Source organism: Salvia miltiorrhiza, chromosome 8 (assembly GCF_028751815.1).
Source record: "Salvia miltiorrhiza cultivar Shanhuang (shh) chromosome 8, IMPLAD_Smil_shh, whole genome shotgun sequence".
In the NCBI taxonomy this organism is placed as follows: Eukaryota; Viridiplantae; Streptophyta; class Magnoliopsida; order Lamiales; family Lamiaceae; genus Salvia; species Salvia miltiorrhiza.
In genome coordinates, this window is record NC_080394.1 from 5,448,076 (window position 1) to 5,466,601 (window position 18,526).

The 18,526-nt window shown below is 36.4% G+C and overlaps 2 protein-coding genes across 3 annotated transcripts; both read right to left on the reverse strand.

The window, feature by feature from the left end:
• Positions 1-2,415: 2,415 nt before the first annotated feature.
• Positions 2,416-9,838, reverse strand: LOC131000314 (protein FAR1-RELATED SEQUENCE 3). 2 transcript variants are annotated; one of them, XM_057926160.1, is made up of 6 exons: positions 9,549-9,838; positions 6,781-9,291; positions 6,572-6,661; positions 5,865-6,014; positions 5,206-5,322; positions 2,416-2,829 (listed from the first exon to the last, which is right to left on the reverse strand). In XM_057926160.1, the coding sequence occupies exons 2-6, from the start codon at positions 8,995-8,997 to the stop codon at positions 2,785-2,787; spliced, it is 2,619 nt and encodes an 872-aa protein (XP_057782143.1). In that variant the 5' UTR covers positions 8,998-9,291; positions 9,549-9,838; the 3' UTR covers positions 2,416-2,784. The 2 variants fall into 2 exon arrangements, 1 of the variants encoding a protein (XP_057782143.1); XR_009093707.1 differs by lacking the exon at positions 2,416-2,829 and adding an exon at positions 5,465-5,619 and having other exon boundaries at positions 9,549-9,821.
• Positions 9,839-10,700: 862 nt separating this feature from the next.
• LOC131000315 (uncharacterized) lies at positions 10,701-16,837 on the reverse strand. Its single transcript, XM_057926161.1, has 12 exons — positions 16,534-16,837; positions 16,269-16,419; positions 16,105-16,182; positions 15,551-15,666; positions 15,289-15,342; positions 14,671-14,758; positions 14,457-14,549; positions 12,988-13,028; positions 12,410-12,463; positions 12,151-12,314; positions 11,840-11,909; positions 10,701-11,180 (listed from the first exon to the last, which is right to left on the reverse strand). Exons 1-12 carry the CDS (start codon positions 16,627-16,629, stop codon positions 11,037-11,039), a joined length of 1,149 nt encoding a protein of 382 aa, XP_057782144.1. The 5' UTR covers positions 16,630-16,837; the 3' UTR covers positions 10,701-11,036.
• Between the last annotated feature and the right edge of the window lie 1,689 nt (positions 16,838-18,526).

The window sequence follows — 18,526 nt, forward strand, 5'->3', positions numbered from 1 at the left end:
TATATATATTTTGAAGGAGAGTAAGTAGATATAATGAGGCGCCACCTTCACTTTGATCCAATTTCACCAAATTCCTCTCTACAACCCTAACCCAACTCACAGATTCATCTTCTACTTTCAAAACCCAACCACCACTATCCCAGCAGCCTTCTCTATTGCTTCCAGCAATAAGGTAATTCGATTTTCTAGATTATTTGGCCGGGTATTTCGATTTAAATGTTTTGGAATTGATTTACGAAATGTTGTGGTGTATGAACGCAATTCTCGATTCGGTTTGTTCAGCTAAAAGTATCGACCTTTTGTTTTATTTTATTTTTGCTAATTTTTTGTGCCCAAGAGGTGTTTGCAGAGAAAAAATGTCTATCCGACCAACATTGCCCCCTGAGCTCACCAACAATGTCCTCAAGGTCATAGTAGTTCTTGTTTTGAATTTGTCTCTGGTTGCTCTCTTAATTGTTTATGCTATTACTTATGAACTTCATGCTGAAACAGAGTTGTATAAGAATTGGAAACATCAAAATCAACACTCCAGTTATTTATGCGTTGTATAAATGAAGCAACGATTAGCTGGGAATAAGTTTGATTATATTATAAATTAATTTTGTGATCCCTTTCCCAGCCTTATCAAACTAAATACTATAAGTTAATTTATCGGTTCTATTTTGCTAGTTTTTGCAACTTATTATGTACCTTTATATGCAGCTTTATCGCGAATGCCTACGGCGAGCTAATACTTTCGGGGACGAGGTATTTTGTACTATGTGCTTACAGTGAAAATGGAATTGTATTTTTCATGATTTGAAGAATATGCATGATTCTTTGATGTGCTGAATTGGTTTTTGTTTTCCAACCTAGTATTCATGCAATGCATCACATAAGATGGGGATCCTTCATTCTTGTTTAAAATTGTGAGTGTTTTGGAATGTAGCTCTTAAGTCAGAAGAGCTGATAATCGATGCTCAACTTCATGCCACATGCATTTCTATATATTAGGCTACAGATTTATCAGTGTTGCTACAATTTGACTAACTAAGATGTGGATTTATTGCAGTTGCCTAATCTGAATGTGTTGGCATGCATCATGAAGGGTTTCATTTTTTTAATTTTTTTATGAATTTTTTTTCCTTCATTCTGAGGCTTACCGCCTCGCCTCAGGTCCGCCTTAAGCTTTTTACAACACTGGTCCTTGGTATTCATCCTTGGCCCTGTTGGAAAACTGCATAAAGTGGGTGGAAATATGGTTGTAGTAGTAATGAGAAAATGAAAAGAAAACTCTTCATGGTTACAAAACTGAATCAACTAGATTATGAGATGCCTTATGGTGAATTTGTAGCTGACAGATTCTACTACATCAATTCATTACTATTTGGGCGACGATTGAGTTCCTTCAGCTTTCTTTCAGGAAGAAAGAATGTGAACTAACCATGTGACTTTTCGATTGCAGACCAGAGAACTTATAGTTACTTTGGTGCAAACACAGTTCAGGTTTAACATGCATGAGACAGACCCGGAGAAGATTCAAAAGTGCAAGGATAAGTGAGTACCATTTTCTTTTTCTCTCTCTTTGGACTACATCCAAAATGATTATCAACTTATTGCTCAATAATCACTGCATTAACTGGCTTGAGACTGTTTGAATAAGATCTGTGAATATATGATGTTTCTGTCATCCTCTATTGAGGCTTGCTTGTGTTGTTTGCTATGCAACAGTGCGATAAGAGGAGTGATCGATCATATTATATATGAAGAGGCCAAGAAGAAACCCAACCAAACCACTGATCAAAGCTCTTAAGTTGCTGCAGCCTTCCCTGGTTTTATATTAGATTTGATTTCTGTTTTTTAGATGTGGCAAAGGTTTTCCTGTATCATGTATGCATGGAAACTTGATGTTACCTTTGTCATAGCTTCATATTGGTAGAATAATGTTAGGCAGGATCTTAATTCGTGCATAACACGTTTGATAGGTTATCGTTTGAATATTTTGTGTTTATTCGAGCTCGTTAGAAATTATCTTTTGAATATTTTTGGATGAGTATATTATTTTAATCTAATAAAATTCCAAATTTTCTAACCGAACTCAATAAATTTTTTTTAGAGATAATCAAATCAATAAATAATTATTCACAAAAATTTATACCACAAACGACATTGTGATTGTAGTATTGTAATGTGGATAATCAGATTCTCCTTGTTCTTAATTTTATTTTAGTCAAAAATACCATGTGTGATTTGGGTTGCCAACTCCATATTTTGGCTCTCGAAAGTTGATCGTAGGTTTTGGATTGTTATGTGACAATGGTTTGAAAATGATTAAAAGAGATTAGAGATATTCACAGTTTAAATATATTCAACATTAATGAATTTGAATTCCTTGTCCAGTTGTGAGAGAGAGTTACAAGAGTTGCATGAAAAATATTTGTGGACATGCAAAAAGTTTCTTATTCCACAAAACATGATGTGTGCACAAAGTTGCACAACAAAATCCCATTTTACATCAATAGCTTGCTAGTCCTACAAAACCATCTAAATCAATGTACAAAGAGTCTCATCTATGTATCATACAATCTGGGCCATAACTATCAAACAAAAAAGAGAGAAAATAAACACTCTGCTCTACTGAAAGAAAAATCACATTTACAAGCATGAGATACCAAACAAGATTAGAATGGAACTACTCACAAGACAAGAGCGTCCCGGGTGAAGTCAGGTAAGGAATGTTCAGAGAAGAACCTAAGATCAGTCTGTACTTAAACTTTTCGTGTGATATGTGGCACCAGAAGACGCCTACTTTCGTGGTCTTTTTGTTAGATTATCTTGTTTAGGCTCGATCTGCAATGACATGAACATATCAGTCAGATAAGGTCGCTGTTAAAAGGATAATAACCAGAAATTCAATCAGTTGCACAGGAGAATAAAATTCACTTAATGAAGCAAGACGACATTTATAGCAGTTTGAGAATTTGACCAGTGTTGTAAAAGGCGTCGGTGAGGCTCGCCTCGAGGCGCGCCTCGGCCTGAGGCGTGGACAAAGCGCCCCAAGGCTTAAGCCTTACATGCATAAATTGAGGCTTAAGCCTTTTGATAGTGAGGCGCACGCCCAGGGCGCGCCTTAAGCCTCGATTGGTGAAAGGCGCGCCTCTTTATCTGTGGCCAAATTAAGTGTGTTTTGGGCTTTTTTAGGTTAAAGGCCTTTATTTTTTGCTAAGCCCATATTAATTAAAGTAAAACCTAACCCTAATCTTACTTAAAACTGAAAGTTAGAAAGTAAAAAATTTAAAAACTCCAGCAGCGCCGTTCTCTGTTCTTCAGTTCCTCTCTGCTCTCTTCTTCTCTTCACTCCTCACTCAGCAGTCAGCACCCTCTGCCGCCACCCTCCTCCGACGCACCACCCTCCGGCGCCACCAACCTCCGGCAGGCCACCAGTTTCCGGCGCCAGCAAGGCAGCAACTAAGGTATGTATTTTTTTTTTAATATGCAAGTCAACAATATGTCTTGTTTTTAGTTTTAGTTAACATGCTTATAAGTAACATACATGCATGCAACTTAAGTATGTAATCTGTTAAGAATAAGTTAACTGAATAAGAACAGCAAGTCAGCAACATGTGTTTTTTTTTTTTTTTTTTTTTCAGTTAACATGCATGCTTATTACATTACATGCGAGTTAAGTCTCTCAAGAACTGAATAAGAACAGCAACACATCTTTTTTTTTAAGTTGTTGTATAGGCTGTATTAAACTGTTTCATATTGTAGAGAAGAGCTTTGGGATTTACTTTTTGTTTTATTTCATTGGATATGTAGGGAATGGCTTCGAAAGAACCAAAAGTGAGTGATCCGTGTTGGAAGTATGGATCGAGAAAGTCACTACCAGGGAATAAGAGTTATTTCTATATTGAATGCAATTTTTGCAAACAATTGATTACGGCTGGAGTGAGAAGAATGAAAGACCATCTTGCTCATACTCATCGGAATGTAAAGCCATGTCCAAATGTGCCACCGGAGGTGAAAAAGGAAATTGAGGATTACTTGAAGAATTCTCTAGACACTAAGCAAAAGAAGCGACAACGATTTGAGGATGAAATTGCTGCCGGTGCATACTATGATTATGATTCGAGTCCGAGGAGTAATGGTGGTTCGGATACTCGAAGTATCAGAGGGCCGATGGATAGGTTTCTTGTAGATCACTATGATATTTAAGTATTTAGGATTTTAAGTGGGGTTAAGCTTAAGACTTAAGAATTAAGACGACTATGGTGCTTGAATTTGAACATTTTATGACTTGATTGTGATGTTTTTATGATTTCTAAGTTATTATGTTAATGTTTGGTTAATTATCTATTGTTTAATTTGCTTTGTTTTGATTTTATAATGTTTTGGATTTTTTATTTGTTTTAAGTCCGAGGCTTACGCCTCGGACCGCCTCGAGGCTTACGCCTTGCCTTTTAGAGACAAAACGCCTCAGGTACGCCTCTGTTTTTAACAACCTTGAATTTGACAAGGGAAATATGGGAAGTTTGAACATGTAGGCATAATGTTAGTAGAACAAGTCATTTCATGACAAACCATATATAGTTTTTTGCAACTTATGATATTATTATGTCAAATTCGCCAGTTTTACCAACATATTTTTACAAAAGATAACAAACGAGTTTTACAAAAGGGCCACCTCGCGGCTTGGCACAGAAAAAGTCGGTAGTTTCCAAAACCTTGCAATTGCCACGAGAACAACACAAATACCCCCTTGAAGTCTTTTTTCCCCCTTTCTTCCAAATATCTCATCTCTGGAGCAATTTGTAATGTTTTGAAAACTAACAGACTTATTTGTATGCCAAACCTCAGGGGTGGGGCATAAACACCTTTTCTGTAACAAGAATTCTCCCTTATAGAGGTGCTAAGTACTTTCAGTAGCATGTCAGACAAATAAAGAAAATGCTGCTTGATGGCTCTACATGCACACATAAGTATGTCCACATAGTGTAATCATATGATACTTCGATATCTGTAGCCCAGTATAAATAATGATAACAAAACCAAAAACTCAAGACAAATACTTGAATAGTTGAATTGACAGAATAATGCATATTATCAGAATAAATTTAATTGCTAAGATTAAAATTTCCAGTTTATGCTTCCAATTTCTAGGATCAGGTAATCATAAGTTCTTACAACACAAAGAATGTTTTGCCAGCACAGGTCAAGAATCCTTACTGCGTTTGAAAGCTGTTCCCGAATATAGGCCATTGATCTCAACATGGCACCTAAAGTATCCCTAGAAACCTGAAACTTCACTTCTGATTCTCCCGAGGTTGTCTCCGTGTCTTGAAGCTGAACATAAGAGCAGACCATATGAACAGAATGATTATGGCATTGAACACATCAGAAGTGAGTTAGTGTGAATTGCCACCTGATGTTTGATGGAAGAAAATAGTTTAGATTGATTATTAACACTTCATCTTTTGATGATTACCTAAACCTACAATCGGAGACTGAGAGATTCTTGGCAGAAATTTTGAAGAAACACGATGTTCACGTGAAGTTTACAAGAACCCAGTCAGCCACATGGCAATACGAATAAGTTAAGAAGGCTTAACAGTATTGCCCGATAGACAAAGACGTTAGATCCTGCGATTCCAGATTAGTCAAGTAACACTTAAAATCGCCATCAAAGTTATTTCATAGATTAACAGACTTAAGTATCTTGAAATACATTTAGGGTCTAGATACCCAATTCCCCTTTGTCCATTCAGGGTCATTTTTGGCCATCATTGTAGGATGATCTTTGACATGTATAACTGGATCATGAAAAAGAGAAGGCTCTACATACAATTATTTCATCCAAGTCAGTATCAAAAATGAGAACCACAAACCTTTAAATTGATGACAGCAACCTTATTGGCAGGAGTTGAAAGCTGTTCGCTGATGTAAGCCATGGACCTCAACATGGGCTCCAAAGTAACCCTTGACAGTGAAAACTTTACCTCTGATTCTCCTACTGGAGTCTTGGCATAGTCTTGTAACTGCACAAGCAGCAAAAAAATATGTAAATTAGGTACAGCCAGCATAAATTCAACTTCTTCATCAAAGTTGGTAGCATTAGTGGCAAGTATTGAAAGCCATGAAGAAAAACCAATTATTAAAGCCATGAAGAAAACTAAAACCACCAACCCTTCTAACAGAAATATCAGTATCTGAGCTGGAGATTAGTTCCGGAACAAAGGCAACTCAGGTAAAATGACATTATTAAAAGTACAAGTAGCGGAGATGTAAAGGAACTAATACGAGGTCACATTTATTTTTCAAAAGACCTCTATCACTTAATAGGCACTACTTTTTACAAAAGGGAGTAACTTGCTTGTGGCGGATGAACATGTGCTCTTCTTGACTTCTATATTACTCTTGTTTAAAACACCTATATAATTGTTTGAGATTCGTGGTGCGATAATTCTGTAATTCTCCTTTGGCTCCACACATTGGAATTTCAGAAAGACTGAGTGGAAAAGGAAAGAATAATAGGAAAAGAAGCTATAGGTACACCAATAATTCTGGAATAAAGTCATCATATAGGAGCACATACCTTCAGGTTAATTACAGCTACCTTATTAGCTGGAGTTAAGTTCTTGTTCTCCATTACCCAAGTCATTGACTTAAGACAAGGAAGAATCATCTGTATACCAACATTTAAAAGAGATTAACAATTTTCCAAGAGATAATCTATTTCTACAGTTCCCTTCTCACGCAAACAAAGGACAGCATTCTATAGTATTTAATCTGGAATGGAATTACCATGTTGTCGGAGTGACCACCATCGCGGTTAAGAGAAACTGGTGCCATGCGTGGGATACTCAGATCTGAAAGACTAGGAACACCAGTATCATTAAGATTAAAGCGTCGAATTATTTCATCTTGGTGTGGCCAAAGTAAAGGGGTCATTTCAAGGTTTGCTGTGGATGTTCTACGATCATCATAAGTAACTCCACCAACCTGTGCGCTAGAAGGTGCAGTTTTTGCTACACTTTTTTTAACACCAGCAACCTTCTTCCCCCCTTCTCTAAGACTAAGAAGTGATGCTTTGTATGTCTCTAGCGATACTGCCCCTTCTTCAGCAAATCTAATTGCTTCCTTGCACAAATTATTATATCTTGTCGTCAGAGATTCATGACCTTGATGCTCAAAATGTTCATCGGCTACAATGATGCTTTTAGCATTTCTGGTCCACCGCTTCAAGATGTAATGGGATGGCAAGGTAAGTACATTTGTTACAGTAAATACTGTCAACACATGTCTGCACAGGATGCCAGAATACTCAAACATCTTGCAGCTACAATTAGCTTTCATTTCTACAATATTCAGTTTGACGAAATAGACTTTGGTGACATCCTCAAATTTCGCAACCCTGAATGTACTACCATTCCCATCACCATCAATTCTGTTTGCAGTATATACAAATGTCTCTACTAATTCCTCTTGAAATTTCGAGAATATTCTCTTTGTATACAAGCTAGCAGCCTGATTTTCCATAGGGGAAGGTGTCTTCAGCACTGGAGTGGTGCATACTGTATCAAAATCAGCTTCTACTTCCCTCTCAAATGAGTTCTCTAAAGCTCTTTCATATTGTCTAAAAAACATCGGCAAAGTAGTTTGTTGATTTACATAGCCATCAAAAAAGGAGCTTTGAAATCCAAGACAGGGGGAAATGGCAGCAAAGAAGGAGTCTCGACAATAAGCAGGCACCCATTGCTTGCGGGAATTATATATAGACTGAAGCCAGTCATTTCTATTCAGATCATACTTGTCAAGTATAGACAGCCAAAAAGATTCAAATTCCTCAATGGTCTCTGTCATGTTGATGCAGTTATAGAGCTCCACCTGAAAGTTAGGATGAGCACGGCATACGTGAGCCATTCTATCATGGCCTTCTCTTAGCACATTCCATTTGTTTACACAATGGCGGACTTCAGGAAACACCTGTGTAACTGCAGCATGTACGGCTCTGTCCTTATCTGTGGTCAGGGAGACAGGTGCATGATCATTCATGGCAGCCAGAAATGTTTTAAATAGCCACACAAATGTAGCTTCAGATTCATCAAAAAGTAGAGCACAACCAAATAAAATAGTTTGACCATGATGGTTCACTCCCGTAAATGGAGCAAATGGTACTCTATATTGATTTATCCTGTATGTTGTATCCAGAACAACTGCATCTCCAAAATGACTGTAAGCTCTCCTTGACCTAGAGTCTGCCCAGAATGCATTAGCCATGCGATTCTCTTCATCAAGTTGTATAGCATAGTAGAATCCAGGATTTTCCGCCTGCATCTTCTTAAAATAATCAAGGAGATTTTGAGCATCTCTACCCAATGTTCTTCTTTGGTTGGAATATCCTGGTGTAAGGCCCGGTGCTCCAATATTTTTAACTGTATGATTTATTCCGGAAGCATTCATATTCTTCCCTACATGGTTAATTTCTGAAGAAACACCATTTCCATCCATAGAAACATACATGATGCCACTGGGAACTAAGTCCACATCTTGGAAAGTTTCGGCCGCACTGTTTGTGGTAGCAGCAAAATGTCTTTTAGGTCTGAGGCACCGCAACTTACTACGACTAACAATTGTGTGACTATGATCTTTCACAAATTTTGTCACTACCCATTTGTTTTGACCCCTTGGTTCAATTCTGAGCATAGCTCCACAGCTCTCACCAGCTCTTTTCTTTAATCCATCCCTGGAACACACAAACTCCCTGGAGGTTGAGCGGTCAAAGCAAACTCGAGCACTAAACCCCAGAGTTCTTGCATAGTCTTCATAAAACATCTTTGCTGCATTTTCGGAGTCGAATTCCATCCCAACATACGGTTCAGCAAAAATACCATCCTCAACCAGTGAGTGCCCAGAAGCATCCATTTCTCCGCTGCTATTAGAATCATCGTCCCCATCATCTGCCAGCCCCCCATGTTGGTCCATATTCCCCTCTTTGATACCTACCAATCTAGCATCCATACTCTTTATCCCACTTGTACAATATTCAATTCCCGCATAAAACCACAAGTAAGTGGCATCTTCACAACTTTTTTCTCAGATTGAAATTTGAATTTCAGCAGTTTACAATATGCAGAGTGAGAAGGTAAACCCCTAATTACACTTCACAAACACAATATAATAAACCCCAGATTTTAGGAAAGCACACAAATCATATCCAGCTAAACGTGCACTCAATCTTTCAATAACTCAAAGTCTTCATTGATCTTTCCATCCCATAGTGGTATATTGAAACTTCAAACAGCATATCAAATTCTGCAGCACAGACACATATAAGCATGTGTGTACATAATACGACTAGGACATTTCCTCATCGTTTTATTATCATATCTGCTATATAACTGCAATAAATTGTTCATAATAATAATAATAATACTAAGCGTTCACAAGCACTTCAAAATTGTGCTTTACACACTCAGGAGCTAATCAACGCAGTAATTAACCAATCATATGGAGAAAAGGGATTTCGTATAAATGTAAAGCATGAGCAGGTATATTATATGATATTATACCTATGGTCCAAGCCAAATACGCAGATAAGCAAGAGTATTTCTCAGGATCCGTCATAAATTAGGCGCAATTGAAATTCTAGGGCTCCAATTAAACTGACAAGGGTGGTACGACGGCGTTTTGCGAACACCGGCGACGTCGATTGAAGGGAACGGGGAAGAGAGGGAGAGAGTGAGTGCGTGTCGCGTGTATACCAAAGGATTTTAGTGGGCGCGAGCTTCTTAGCCGTTGATTTTGATCAGCGGCTGAGATTGCGTCAAAGAAAGTCCGCAATTTGTCGATGGCTGATACGTGGGGGTTGCAGAAGTATGCCCCTCATTTTTGTGGTCCATCTGATTGGGGACTTGTTTATACTATATGTTTCCGAATTATTAATATTTTTAATTTGACACTAATATATAAATAATTTTGTATAAGTTGGCAACTTGACATTCTAATTTTATTTTATGTTCAGCATTGTTTCGATTTTGTAAATATCGATTGTTTGTTTAGTCCAAAATTTATTCACGTGAACTTATGTGAAATTATGGATGCCAAAAATAGGCAATATTTGGATACATGTACCTGTAGTTCGGGTTTGATTTTTTTTTTAATATTAAATAAATTAATTAAAAACACTCAAATCCAAGACCTTTGGTATTAGACATTAACATTTTACCGCTTGGCCAACACATGTACACGTATTTCAAGTTTGATTAATTTGTATCTGATCTGTTTATCATCTCTAATTTTGTACGCAAATTTAAAAATTTTCTAACCATAAGTTTGATTAATTTGTATCTGATCTGTTTATCATCTCTAATTTTGTACGCAAATTTAAAAATTTTCTAACCATTAATGAACTTTTAAATTTACCTATGTTTTCTAACGAGTTAGCACCATATCATTTTACGATTTGGCCGAAATCGGACCTCATTAAAAAATATTTTAAATTAAAAATCCAATAATTATAAAGCTACATTTTAAAATTTATTTGTAAAATTAAAATTTGATGAAAGTTTAATAATTTATTGATAATTAACCTTATCAATAAATATATTCTATTTATACTTTGATGCACTAACCCAAAAAAGGAAGGACAAAATCTTATTCCACCTCCTTCACCAGAAAAAATATAGTAACTGGTTTAATTGCTCAAAATCAAAACAATCAAGGAGGAAAAATATACTGATTTAATTGCTCAAAACCAAAACTATCGATCATCTTGAGCCATTCCACCTGTTTAAAAGTAAGAAAGCACAAAATTGGACAATTTCTAGCAATCCATCCTTATATGCCCTAATCCACCAAAGTAAACTATGTCTATTGAATTAAAAACTAAATGGGGGGAAATTGCAGCTTAAATATACAAGTACATCAAATCGTAGGCATTACACCCATTATTTAGCTGCATCATAAGAGGCCTGTCTCTCCAGAAAAGAAAAAAAGAAATCGAATTTCCACCAGATTCTCCAAGAAAATCAACACCGTGGTTATGTCTTGGCCAGTGATCAAGCCACAGAAGGTGAGTGTCGAAACAGGTCCTGTATGTCGAGGATATCAGCAAGGACGCCTGCAGCAGTAGTATCGTTGCCTGCTCCAGCACCTTGAATAACCAGTGGTTGTTTACTATAGCAGCGGCTGTATATCTCCATCTGTACTTGAAAATAGAGAGTGCATTATGCATAGAATCACTTCACACTATCAAGATTTAGGAAGTGTTTACTCCAAGTGATAGATTAGATTGACAAATACGTATAATTGCGTATTTGAACTTTGAAGGATTACAATCAAACAAGCTCAAAGTTGTTTAATCCATCAAAGTACGAGGTGGATTAGCTGATATTATTTTTATCTATCTAAGCTATTTCCACCTTCACTTGAAACTAGAGCATATAGAATCACTTCACACTATTGAGATGTAAGGGGGGAAAGAATTAACTAGTGTTATGACTGATCAATTCTTCACCTAGTTTTTCAATCTTCTCGACCTTGGTTCCTAGGAGCATGTCCGAAAGATTGAGAAATAGAACCATATGATTTAATTCATTCTCAGTAGCCATGAACTGATCATCTTAGGGTGGTCCTTTTGTCGACCGATGCTCCTATCACAATCATAGTCTCACGAGGATTTTTCAATAACAATAAATGTTATAAATGAAAAATACCAAACTTTTGCCATTTATTTATTATTTATTAAATATTTACATACTAGTTATGATAGAAGATTGCATTGAGGGCATGGAGGGAAAATGGGAGGAGAATCATAAGTATGAAATAACTGAAAATGGATATCAATGAAAGAAAAGCTTACCACATTATCGCTACCCTTCAATCTACCCAAGGCTGAATCTTTTGCAACTTCTTGTAAGCCAACTTCACACCTACCAGAGGTGTAAAATGTATGTAAATTCTTAAAATTGTAAGTGTCAAACAAAATAACTTATATTCTACGACAAACACGGAGAAATATAATTGATTATTTACCAGCTTAAGCTATGACTATCAGGATATAACAAAGAAATATCAGGGCAACTAGAGGATTATTGTGGTCGACAATAGCTGATTAAGAGAATTTATTAGCTTGTTTGTCTTTTCCTTATCCAGCTATATGTAATAAGATACCTCGACTCTTCGATGAGACAAACATAGCGCAGAACATTTCCATTCGAAGAAGCATTTTCTATGCGTTTTTGGATATCTTCATCAAGCAAGGGGAGGCCTTCTGCTAAAAATTCATCTAGGGGCATTTTAGCGGGTCCCATTTTTTCTGGATACAAGCTTTCAACCTGAGGAAAGAGTCGAAAGACACTTGTACTAAATATCTTATTCTAAAGCAATCTGGAAAAGGTTGCTAGCACGGAGACTTATAGAAGAAACCAACCTTGATACTGTCCAACTCAATACGATGTCCAAGAAGTCGTGCAAGGATCAGTGCCTATATTTACAGAAATATGAACAGTTAAGTACCTTTTAAAAGCAAGTATGAGATGTTTTCTTCTAGATTAAATAGGTTATGAAAAGGCTATATAGGGTATGTACTATGCTTCAGTGTGCTCGTTTAACATTATCTTTTTCCTTCAACTCTCTGGGGTGCAATCAAATTAAAAGGAGATACAGTTCAAATCCGTATGAGCACTTTCTGAGAGATCTATGAAGCTAATAATTATGGCATCTTATAAAAGGATAGTATATATTGCATGGTTCTTGTTGAATGTTTATGCATATAATTGAGTAAACTTTGTCGACAGCCCATCTTAGAGACTTGACAGCATTGAGCTATAATGAGATGCAGACATGAAACTAATCGTTCTGACAATTCTAGAAATGTCATTGCAGATGCAACACTTATAGTGATTGTCATGCCTTCAACCTAAACCAGTATATCTATCATCAACTTTTAAATCAACAAAAATGTTGTATGAAAATGTCAACTAAATTGAGAGGACAAAGCTTACTGACCTTTCTAGCTACATCCATCCCGCTGAGATCATCCCGAGGATCTGAAAGAAAATTTTAACCTTGAAGCCGGAATAGACCAAAAGAACATTAAAAAAAAAAAAAGGGGGGGGGTCACCAATCTTGCATATGAATAGAATATGCGAAACAATGAGTCTATCTGACTTACATTTCTCAGAGATCTGAATGTATACATACGTAATATTCTACTTGGCCCTTGTTGAATACAATTAGATACTACACAGATAATCTAATGTGTAACTAAGGATCCTAAAGTGTTATTTCACATCATGTATTCCCCTTCTAGAGGGGAGATGTATTCATGATCATACATCCAGATACTAAGTTAAAAGATATCTTTATTTTCTACTGCAGCATGCAAGGGCATTCCCCATACGAAAGAATAAATCACAAAGAATCCATTGTAAGTTTTCCTATCTTGTTCATACTCTAGCGAAGAATTCCCTAATGCACGTCCTAGAATTACCTGTAACAACCTGAACTAAAAAAAGCAGATGTCGAGTATTTGGTAGGTGGTAATTCAACTAACACAAGGGAAATCATTCAAGGAGACGGATCACCCATTTCTCTCTAAATTTAATGATAACAAACACCATTTGGATCTCTTCTTCCCACTCGCAAATGAACTACTTTATCACTCATTTCGTAGATTATCATAAAGGGTAAAATCTCAGATCTCGTCAGTCGAACATTTTTCAGCTTATTTGTCCTCGAACTTATATTTTGTCACAATATGAAGTATGCAACATATCTTCGTGTCGCTGTAAAAAGGAGGAGGCTTTAATATACACGGGAAAGAATAAAAGTAAAGTTTCTTCTTTTTGATGCACGACTGAAATCAAGAAATCCGATCAATGCGGAGGGGTGAGAAGAAGGAAGGTGTGGTGGGGTCATCAAACTTGATCGATCAAACAAGAGATAGTCTCTGTAAAAAAGAAGTTTCCAACCTTCAGGCCGCAATAAGGTATTCTCAACTTATAATTTCCCTTCATCCAAAATGAAAAGCCACTCTCTACATATTATGTCAGTGCAAAGTTCTTATACAAGCAATTAGTGCCACTCTCCTATGTTTCACTACTTAGCTGATATATTCAACCTTAAGCAAAAGTGCAACCTCTCACTAGGGAACATATTGCACCTAGAAACCTAAGAGCAAGGAATAAATGAGAGCATCCGCAAGTCAGGGGAAGTATCTGTTATTTCTAATAACATCTAAGATGCTACATTACAGTTATGATGACCGAGTGAGACTAACAAGAGGCCCGAGCCTCTACAGGAAAAGATTCCCACAAGGGCTGGAGTAATTACTAATTACTCATCAGAAAGCTTTCCCATTTGTGTTCTAATATGCGTTATAGCTCAATAATATAAAGCCAATTCTTTAATAGTCCTTATATGTGCTTACAGAGATTTGTAACTCATTGAGAAACACGATAATATAATTTCGTTACCAGGTTCAGTGAATCCAAGCTTTTTTGCAGCAGTGACTACTTGGCTAAAAGGTCTTCCGCCTTCAACCTCACTCATCACATAGCCCAGGGTACCTTATAGCAGAAGCATGAAATGTTTCCCAACCATAAGTTTAATAATTAATTACTCAGAAGAGCTCAGAGCCTAAACACAACGGAAAGTTTGTATGGGTCATGTAAGGAAACAAAAGCATACCACTCAAACTTCCAATGATACGAATAATAGGATCTCCTGATGAAATCATACGATTAATAGTTGATATGACAGGAAGACCAGCACCAACCTACCATGAAACAGGAAAAAGACAGGAGTTATGCTTTAAAACTTCCCATAGAGCTGATACATAAGAATACTGAAACTTTAGACAGTAAATACATGCAATAGCAGGAAGAAAAGACCAGTTAAATTTTGGAGAGAACTAACATGAGTGACAAAACAACATGAGCATTCAGGAATAGATAACACTTCAAGCACCACAGTTCCAGGAGTCCTAAATTAATTCAATGTGTATAGAAAACTAAATAATCTAATTACTTCTTTACTACAAATGTTGGAATTTGTGATATATCTCCATCAAAAAAAAGTCTTTCAAGTATAAAGGACATAAATTATAAGGAAGAAATGCAGTCACTGCATAGCATTTGCAGGATAAAGATATAGTATTTGAATGTAAAGTAGAACCTAGGTCAGAGTTTAGATAATTTATTGTTGACTTGCTACATCTCAACATTAAATCGTATTCACCAAACTTTATGGCTTCAGTCCAATATCCAAAATTGATACTAATTGCCCAAATAACCAAGTAACACTTACAGTTGACTCATGTCTAATCCGTCGAGGATGTGAAACCAACTTGTCATAAGATTCCTGCACATTGAATAGGGAAAGCACTGATTCTCGTAGTCATGCAGAAAGCTTCGCTGCTAATTGAAGGAGTTTCAATGATTTAATATTGTACATTTAAAATTGAGCTATAACATTAGCATAGAAGATAATTGACAACCAGCTTCTATATCTTCTTTCCAAATATCAATGCAGGATAAAAGATGTAGCAACATGTGGAATGCCACGTTACCAGTGAAGAAGTAAGTGGTTTCTTGTTCGCCAAGACCACACAGCCATCCAAGTTCACCACTTGACTCAGCAGCCCAATAGTTTCAGAGCTGGCTGAGCAGTCAATTAGTGCCAGACCTATCAAAACAGGCATGATCTGAAGTTTGTCTGAATTGACATAGTTAAATTAAATTAACGTAATGCAGGTGTTAGTCTCCAGATACTTTCTACAACTGCCTCTCCCCACCCCTTCCAAATAAAAGAAAAGAAAGAAAATAACACAAAAAAAGTAACAACATAAATAGAAAGAAGGAACTGACTGTTTGACTAGACAACATACTATCCAGCATTTCTTTATATGCTAAGAAAAATGTCTTAAACCACAAAAATGATTAGCAAGAATTGCTCTACTCTTGTACATTCTATGCCTTGTTGCTCCCTTTTCTCCCATCTATGATACTGCACAAAGAATAACTATATGAAGAGCTGTGATCAAACCGAGCTCGTAAAACAAAGGTTGAACGAAGAGCTGTGATCAAATCGAGCTCGTAACACAAAGGTTGAACAATATCCTACCACATGAATTACGTAGAGAAGCAGCAACATCAATCACTTTCCTCCCAATTTCTTCACCGGAATACACTTGACATTCACCTTCGTTTTCACAAAAAATGATCAATAACTCTTGTCAAAACAACTATGGCGCATTTTGACAGGTAACACAAACTAAACGAACTCACCAGTTTTAGTAAGATCGAGAAAAGAAGAGCCGTTGGACTTAATCTCGCAAAGTTGCAGCAAAAAATCATCACGGAATTCGGAGGTCAAAACATCCGGTATCGCCACCATAGATTTACTATCACACACTCCCACCACCCTTAACCTCAACCCCTGCAGAATTCACAGAGAGATATATACATTGATTTTTTATATCCCCGTCTTCCATTATCTATCAGCACGCAGTCGAATACGTAACAATGAATGCGTAATCGAAAGGGGGAAAACCTGTCGGGAATGGAGGGGGCGGCAAGAGATGACGTGGTGGAGGAGCTGGCGGCCGACGCCGCCGCAGCCCATCAGCAGCAACGGAATGCTGACCATTTCCCAATCACTCTGGCTGATTTCCTCTCTCCTGTTTTATCTAAATTCTTTGAGCATTGAGGTTTTGTAATTCTTTTGAGCAATCTGTGGCAGCTCGATTCCGATGTTTGAACTGTTCTTGGACTGAACACTGATGATTGATGAACCTTTTTCTTTATTTATTTATTAATTTTATTTTCTTCTTCTGTTTTTTCCGCTTTAATTGGAAGCTAGCGTCTAATTTCAAATGATAGCATATTGACAAATTTCAAAGTAGTAAGCATATTAATTCAATAGTAATAGGATTAAGTTATCAAAATATAAATAAATTTACAGGTCGGGTCTAAATCTCAACAATTCTAATTTAGATTTGGACCCGAATTTCATCAGATGGGATCTTCTGTCCCACAATATTGTGTGTACCACGTGTACCACTCTTCATTTCTTTGTTTTATAAATTGTTTTTTATAAAAATAAAAATTTATTATGCTTTTATATAATATAAAGATAATTAACAAGGGTTCACTCATCCATTTAGGGTTTATAATTATTTTTTTATATTTATTTGAATTAATAATAGATTATTTGGGTTCATTAATTCAAAGTTAGGGTATATAATTTTTTAAATTTTAATTTTTCAATGATAAATACTAATTAGAGTTTATAAAAGCATAATAAATTTTTATTTTTATAAAAAACAATTTATAAAACAAAGAAATGAAGAGTGGTACACGTGGTACACACAATATTGTGGGACAGAGGATCCCATCTGGAATTTCAGACGGTAATCCAAATTCAATGCATAATTGTTGAGTCCAATTTTTGACATGCCCGTGTCCAATAAAATAGATTTGGATCCGCGGATTTATTTAGATGGGCTCCAATAACAATTTGTCATCTCTAGCAAAAACACTCCTAATATTTTGGATTAAAAAATAACATGCTCTCTAAAGTACCAAAGATACCCCTAATATTCACATAGAGCCAACAATAAAAAATTGAAATAGCTAATGAAATTGAACCACAATATTTAAAGTTGGCAGTAATAGCTAGTTGAATGAACAAAAGCTTTTGCAGTCCATAGTGTAAAATAATAAAAAAATTCTAATGAGATACACAACGACAATCACATAAATAAAAATGAAATTATGGAAATATATAAGTCGGAGCTCATAAAGTGAAATTACATAAATTCAAAGTATTTAAATTACAATCATAAATCTTGAGGTCATCGTGAGAATAATATGTCATGAGACGACATTTCATAGATTCTTCTTGGAAGAGAAGGTATTTTTACCCCACAACGTATTAAATACATTTCATTTTGATATCATTAAAATCGATTGCATCATAATGCATCTCATCTTGTTAATTGCATTTGTTTCCTTTTGACGTGCGATCTTCATCGTTTTAACTTTTGCAGTGTAGTCTTCGTGAATAATCTTTTTATTGTGTTAATATATTATTCTAGGACAAATAATGTCAAAATCCTTCAAGTTTGAGTCGATTCTTATTTTTCCATGACTTTGTAATTTAGTGTAAAAATCCATGACAGTGGATCCGATTTGTAACTTTTCCTTAATGATGTTTTTCGGCCATTAATTTGATGACGTGTAACTTACGTGTCACACTTATGATTAGTAGATTAAATAAGGGGAAAACATCGTCGTTTTTCATCTGTATCGTTGTCGTTTTGAGTCGTTGTCGTCTGTGTCGAGACGATAGGTGAAGGAAATGTTGACTGTGTGGCGTCGCCGACGGTAGCTCGGTGCTACTGACTGTCCGGCCAAAGGAAAAACATGGGCGCGTAAAGGGACGGCGACCCCTGTTGCTGTCAGTTTGAGTCGAAGGAGATCAGCAAAAGCAGCTCACCGCTACTGTTTCGCCGGAGAAATGAAAGGCGGTGGTGCGGAGTCAC